Source organism: Triticum urartu, chromosome 7A, assembly GCF_056163025.1.
Source record: "Triticum urartu cultivar PI428250 chromosome 7A, HENAU_Tu73, whole genome shotgun sequence".
Lineage (NCBI taxonomy): Eukaryota > Viridiplantae > Streptophyta > Magnoliopsida > Poales > Poaceae > Triticum > Triticum urartu.
Genome location: NC_141879.1, coordinates 302450237 through 302458056, shown reverse-complemented (window position 1 = coordinate 302458056; position 7820 = coordinate 302450237). Strand labels below are relative to the sequence as shown.

Genomic DNA, 7820 nt, shown 5'->3' with positions numbered 1-7820 from the left:
CATCACATCATTCTCCTAATGATGTGATCCCGTTATCAACGACATGCAATGTCCATGGTCAGGAAACCACAACCATCTATTGATCAATGAACTAGTCAACTAGAGGCTCACTAGGGACACGTTGTGGTCTATGTATTCACACATGTATTACGGTTTCCGGTTAATACAATTATGGCATGAACAATAGACAATTATCATGAACAAGGAAATATAATAATAACTATTTTATTATTGCCTCTAGGGCATATTTCGAACAGTCTCCCACTTGCACTAGAGTCAATAATCTAGTTACATTGTGATGAATCGAACACCCATATAGTTCTGGTGTTGATCATGTTTTGCTCGTGGAAGAGGTTTAGTCAACGGGTCTGCAACATTAGGATCCGCATGTACTTCGCAAATCTCTATGTCATATTGTAGATGCTGCTTCCCCGCTCCACTTGGAGCTATTCCAAATGGTTGCTCCACTATACGTATCCGGTTTGCTACTCAGAGTCATCCAGATAGGTGTTAAAGCTTGCATCAACGTAACCCTTTACGCCGAACTCTTTATCACCTCCAAAACTGAGAAAACATCTCCTTATTCCTCTAAGGAAAATTTTGACCATTGTCCAATGATCCATTCCTGGATTACCCTTGTACCCCTTGCCAGACACGTGTCAAGGCACATATCAGGTGCGGTACACATCATGGCATATCGTATAGAGCCTATGGCTAAGGCATAGGGGACGACCTTCATCCTTTCTCTTTTCTTCTGCCGTGGTCGAGCATCAAGTCTTAACTTCACACCTTACAACTCAGGCAAGAACTCCTTCTTTGAAGGATCCATCTTGAACTCCTTCAAGATCATGTCAAGGTATGTGCTCTGTGAAAGTCTTATCAGGCATCTTGATCTATCTCTATAGATCTTGATACCCAATATGTAAGCAGTTTTACCCAGGTCTTCCTTTGAAAGACTCCATTCAAACAACCCTTTATGCTTTCCAGAAATTCTACATCATTTCCGATCAATAATATGTCATCCACATATACTTATCAGAAATGTTGTAGTGCTCCCACTCACTTTCTTGTAAATACAAGTTTCTTGCAAACTTTGTATAAACCCAAAAGCTTTGATCACCTTATCAAAAGCGTATGTCCCAACTCCGAGATGCTTGCTCCAGCCCATAGAAGGATCACTGGAGCTTGCATACCTTTTAGCATCCTTAGGATCCACAAAACCTTCTGGTTGTATCACATACAACTTTTCCTCACGGAAACCATCAAGGAAACTTTGTTTTGACATCCATCTGCCAGATTTCGTAAATGAAAATGCAGCAACTGCTAACATAATTCTAACAGACTTTAGCATCACAATGATTGAGAGAGTCTCATCACAGTCAACTCCTTGAACTTGTCGGAAACTTCTTTGAGACAAGTCGAGCTTCGTAAATGGTGATATTACCATCATCGTCTGTCTTCTTCTTAAAGATCCATTTATTCTCAATGGCTTGCCGATCTTCGGGCAAGACCACCAAAGTCCATACTTTGTTCTCATACATGGATCCTATCTCGGATTTCATGGCTCCTAGCCGTTTGTTGGAATCCGGGCCCACCATCGCTTCTCCATAGCTCGTAGGTTCACCGTTGTCCAACAACATGACCTTTAAGACAAGGTTACTACTCAGAAGTTGTACGCACCCTTGTCGACCTACGAGGTTCGATAGTAACTTGATCTGAAGCTCCATGATCATCATCATCAGCTTTCTCTTCAACTGACGTAGGTGCCACAGAAACATCTTTCTGTGCTGCACTACTCTCTGGTTGAAGTGAAGGTTCAACAACCTCATCAAGTTCTATCTTCCTCCCACTCAATTCTTTTGAGAGAAACTCTTTCTCAAGAAAGGACCTGTTCTTAGTGACAAACACTTTGCCCTCAGATCTGAGATAGAATGTATACCCAATCGTCTTGTTTGGGTATTCTATGAAGACACAATTGTCCGCTTTGGGTTCGAGCTTTTCTGGCAGAAGCCTATCGACATAGGCATCGCAGCCCCAAACCTTAAGAAACAACAACTTAGGTTTCTTGCCAAACCATAGTTCATACGATATCGTCTCAACGGGCTTAGATGGTGCCCTATTTAAAGTGAATGTAGTTGTCTCTAATGCATAACCCCAAAAATGATAGTGGTAGATCGGTAAAGGACATCATAGATCGCACCATATCCAATAGAGTGCGATTATGACGTTCGGACACACCATTACACTATGGTGTTCCAGGTGGCGTCAACTGTGAAACGATTCAACGTTGTCTTAAGTGATTGCCAAACTCATAACTCGGATACTCTCCCCTTGATCATATCATAGGAACTTGATCTTCTTGTTACGATGATTCTCAAGTTCACTCTGAAATTGCTTGAACTTTTCAAACGTTTCAGACTTATGCTTCATTAAGTAAATATACCCATATCTACTCAATTCATTGGTGAAGGTGAGAAAATAATGATATCCACCGCACGCGTCAATACTCATCGGACCACACACATCAGCATGTATGATTTCCAACAAGTCACTTGCCCATTCCATTATTACAAAGAACGGTGTTTTAGTCATCTTGCCAATGAGGCATGGTTCATATGTGTCAAGTGATTCAAAATCAAGTGACTTCATCCACCGCTCCTGCGACCATGTGCAAGAAGAACGTGGCGAGCGCCTTGGTATGTCTCCTATGCGGCTCCTTGAAAACCACCATTTTCCTCTTAGCGATGTTGTCATGGGGGTGTTGCTTAATGCATCGGAGGTTATCAATGTAACTAGATAAAAATCTGCGAGAAGTTTTGATGCTTGGTGCCGACTTGTGATGGACAATCTCATTACACACGTGCTAGTTCCGCCAAAACATCATGAGCACTGGCATGACGCTGCTCTTCGGGGAAATCATTCAAGAGAAGCAAAGCCCACTCAGTACCCGAGTTGGTGATGTCCTCGAGGTGTGGCATGCTGATAGTGGCCACCATCTCTTCCCACAACATACAGGCGAGTGGGCACCTGCACGTTGCATGGAATGTATCATTGGATTCCATGCCACATAAAACACATAAATCAGTGACCTCAACTTTTCTGTTCGCCTTGTTCTCCATAGTCGTAAGGGGATTTTTGATTAAACGCCATGCGAAGATGTATACCTTGGCCGGGGGGGGGGGGGACTGGGCACCCCCACACTGTCTTCCAGATGACACAAGTGACATCCGGTGCTAGCGGCACACATATTACATATTAGGGCTCGATGTGCTGTCGATGGCGAGACAGTACACACTTCTGATGAAGAAGAAAAACTAAGCAATGTTTTGATGTAAAAAGAGGAGAATTTATTATTATTATTATTTTACCATTCATGGAGAAGCATTTGAGATTGGGATTAGAAGGATACTTTTGCCTTTTTTGGGGGGTGGAGACTTTTATTTAGCGCGAAAACTTTCGATCTATTCATCAACTGTAAAAAATATATATAAAGAACATCGGACCTAAAAATTATATTTGGATCCGTACACCATCTAGCGACAACTACAAGAATTGGAGCCAGCTGAAGGCGCGCCGCCGTCATCGTCCCTTCCTCATGGGAGCCGGGAAAACATTATTATAGCAGATAGTTGGGAAGTTGCCGTGCTATGGGCTTTATAGGACGAACACACCCAGAACATTATGGTGAAGACTTTCTCATACATTAATATTTTTTCTAGCAGGAAGATACTCATAGAAAATGAAAGGTATGAACTGCTCACGGCAGCACTATCTCGTTTTCTGTTCACGAGATCAGTGTGCACCGACAACACAGACGTCACTGAAACTGCCGGTTCCCTCTCTTCTTAAGCTTTCATGTGTTTTTAATTTTTTTAGATGGGAATCAGGCTTTTATGCTTGGCTATAATCGCAAGCACCAACCTCTGTTTTCAACGCCATTATTTCCTCCGGGTGAGATAAACACTTGATGGGCTACAAGTTAAAAGAAAAACTCGAGGTCGGAACATTTGGGCTAGATAGGCCTTCGTTCCGTCACCATTCAACTGAAGTCATTAGTACTCGGCCCAAGTGCGCGGTGGAGCCAGCGATGGCCGGGGCGAGGACGGACCGGCCGGTGTCGCCGCTTCGTGGACCCCGCCGTCGATACTCCCGATGCGCCATCACTCCCCCGCGCATAAATGTGGCAAGGTCACTTCTTCCCCTCAGCTCCACCTCACCCCACCCACCCAGTCCATTCCCCGTCGCCCTCACGCTCTTCGTGCTCGCCGCCTCCCTTCGCGTGCTGCCTCATGGCTTCCATCGCCGGATCTGCCGTGTCCTTCGCCAAGCCCGTCAAGGTATGCCCGCGGACGCACGCCCCATCTTCAGATCCGCCACCTTGTGTCGTCCGTACGTCGGATCCGTCTGCCCCGCTGGGTTTTAGCTTTCGTGCTGTTCGATCCGTACTCGCCCGGCGGCCCGATCTAGGCACTGTACGATGCGCGAATTTAGTGGTGATTTGGGTTTAGCGACTCTTGTTTTTATTTTTTTGGGACTGCGGGGAGCACCTCATTTTGTGCCCCATTTCAGAGGTGGACTTGGGCAGATCTACTTTTCCGCTAGGTTGATTGATAGGATGCAGACATGATGTTACTACTTTGATGTTTGCGAGCAAGAAAGAGGAAGAGCAAGTTACTACTACACGTTAAGGGGCTCTGAAATGTTAAGAGGCTTAGATCGCTGCATGTGCAATTAAAGCGTGTGACTTAATGGTTGCTATGGTGGAGCTAGAGCCAACCGAAAAAGAATACTATAACTCTTGCATCCTCCTAGCACTTAATTTTCTAGTAGAATTATTGAATTGGTATTATGGTATGCTTAAGCGTCCCTATGTGTTATTGGTGGTTGTATTGGAATTTTGGACGCTAGTACTAGGTTGTTGCTTTGCATGCTCCAGAGGTCCCAAAAGTTGGTTCTTGAATATAAATCTTCTTTTGGTATCTTGCCTTTCCTTATTAGGAGACATTTTCTTGGCCCTCTAGTTGGTTCATTTGTAATTTAGTCACTTATGTGGTTGCAAATTCTAGGTACAATGTATATTATACACAATTATTTATTTTCTCTTGTATGTTAACATACTCCCTCTGATCCAAATTAATTGACTCTGCTTTAGTACAACTTTGTGGGTAACATTTTTTTTGCCTAGTCAAATTTATTTCTGTTGGTATCTTCTCTGCAAATATTCTTTGTACCGTTGTACTGAGGCCAGTTGAAGCTGCACTGTTAGACTTGTGCAGATGTGGGATACTGAATTGCCAGATGGATTGAAGAATTTTGAGAAGAATGTTTGCTCTGGCATGTTAATATTATTTTTCATCAGTAAATAGTGAATACAGTGCAGCGTACTTTTTCTTGGTACACAAGTTTTGTTGCCTCAAGATGTTTGTTTCTTGAATTCCAGGCAATCAACACGAACTCGCTCTCTTTCTCTGGTGCAAGGAGGGGCAATGCATTTCTTCGCTTGCAGCCAGTGCCGATGAGATTTGCTGTTTGCTGCTCAGTGAGTTTTATCCTTTCTCTTCATGCATAATATATCTGAGAAGTTGCTTGATTGTGCTAATGGCAGTGATATTTTTCTGTAGAGTTGCTAAAATTATAATTTCTTATACAAGTTCTCTGTAGTTTTGAACAAATAAATTTTTAGGTTGCCCAAAAGTCACATTATTTGGCCTTGTAAAAAAATGTACTAGTGGTCAGGAATTACCTTTGTGTTCCTTCACTCTAGAAGCGCTTGTTTAAAATTTTGTAATTCACAATGAATCGGTGGACAAATATTTTATTTATTAAAGTGATTCTGCTTTTACTTTTGATAACTTTTGCTGCTCAATGAATCGGTGTACTGCCACTTACCAACATAGCTTGTACTTTGTGTGTGTGTGTGTGGGAGAGGGGGGGGGGGGGGGGGGGGTTAAGAGTATAGATAGATATTGCTACAATTTTGGAAGTCCTTCATAACTGACAAGTTCTTTCTGAATATGTACCAACAGGCAAAGCAGGATACAGTGGAGAAGGTTTGTGAAATTGTTAAGAAGCAGCTTGCTGTTCCTGAAGGCACTGAAGTTTGCGGTACCACCAAGTTTTCTGACCTTGGAGCTGATTCACTGGACACGGTAACTATCCATGATGCCATGCATGTTTGTTTTGAGCCAAGCAGTACCTAACCTAACCTGGCCAAATAGCTCAAGGGTTCAAATGAGCTGTATTTTTTAATGCTTTTTGGTGTTAGAGCATAATTGGAGGGAAGTTACAACATGGCTCATTTGTTGGAGCAAATAATTACATGTTCCTGTCATGCAGGTCGAGATTGTGATGGGCCTTGAGGAGGAGTTCCAGATCAGCGTGGAGGAGACGAGCGCGCAGGCAATTGCGACAGTTGAAGATGCTGCCACGCTCATTGACAAGCTTGTCTCTGCGAAGTCATCTTGAAGGGAGGTCGTAAATCGTAATGATTGGAGCTCGTAAGCTAGTATTCTTACCTTGGGCTGATCCTTGTTGTTCTACCATAGTCGTTATTATATGGTGGGTTGGTGATTTTCTCTGGACTATTGTCTCCTGCTGTGTGTAATAAGATAATTGGTTAAGTATGTAAGCTGTTGAACATCTAAGTGCGTAGTTTTCGTGCGGCTGTGGTGCATGTTGATGTATGCATCTTTTTGTGTCCAAATGGAAGAATATGCGGGTACAAGGCAACTACATCTGCATGTGCTGTGAATCTGTGATGTGCCGTTCTGATTAGAGATCAGCAGAACAGATGTTCTCTTAGGGCTCGAGGGCAAGAGATTTTTCTTTTACCAATCTGTGAAGATTAGGGTGTATTTGTTCGATGGTTAATGCAGCAATTGATTGTTGGAGAGGGATGAGTAGATGTCAGTGATACCAACGCTAGATGATATCAACTTTGAAAAGGTTTTTGTAAATGATCGCGAAAACTATCTAGATTTTTTTCACATTATTGACACAAAATCAATCTTTTGTCTTGAAAGACATGAAATCAATCTATATATTAATCCTACTGTTTTTTGCCACAAAAGTTATTTCTTTCTTGAAAATGCCATGTGTTGCTGAAGAAATTGCCAACCCAATACAACTTAACTTGTCATCTGAAAAGTTTGTAATTGCCAACCTCTCCCAACGAAGTTGGTCGGCTATTGCGATCGTATATTAAATTTCACATCAAAATTATTACATCCAAACTATACATATAAAAAGACAAAATTTGTTGAAAGGGTATCCAAAACATAGAAAGAAGACACACTATTAACATGAAATTGTCATATTTGAGTATTTTCATGTACATCTTGGTTTTGGTTCAGTTATGATAAGGTTGCGCATCATGCATACTCTATGTATGTAATCTTTTTTTTTTTTGATAAATGATGGGTTTTATTAACTTAAAATGAAGCATCAAGTGGATACAAATACAATGAGCACACGTCCAACCTCTACATAACTGAGACAAACACAACCAACATCAAGTCACCAACACACGCCTAAGCGAAGAAAAGAACCCGATCAAACAATGATCGACAAAACGGACACGGATCCTCTGACGTAGCCAACCCCGCCTTTCACTGCCTTTTGGTCGCTGACAGGTGGGCCCCGTGCTTGGTGGGACCCACGTTATCTGATTGGTTCCACCTTATCACCTAGTTATATTTTCTAGAAATGTGTACGTTGCATTTTATAGTTAGCTAAAACTGTAGTTAGAGCCCTTCGACAGAAAAAAAAGAGATAGTAGATTGAAGGACAACGAGGGTAGAAATTGAGCGTCGGAGCCCACT

At 42.3% G+C, this 7820-nt stretch overlaps 1 protein-coding gene across 1 annotated transcript; it reads left to right on the top strand.

The window, feature by feature from the left end:
• Positions 1-4149: 4149 nt before the first annotated feature.
• LOC125528055 (acyl carrier protein 3, chloroplastic) lies at positions 4150-6732 on the top strand. Its single transcript, XM_048692570.2, has 4 exons — positions 4150-4337; positions 5441-5539; positions 6027-6149; positions 6337-6732. The coding sequence occupies exons 1-4, from the start codon at positions 4179-4181 to the stop codon at positions 6463-6465; spliced, it is 510 nt and encodes a 169-aa protein (XP_048548527.2). The 5' UTR covers positions 4150-4178; the 3' UTR covers positions 6466-6732.
• The last annotated feature ends 1088 nt before the right edge of the window (positions 6733-7820 follow it).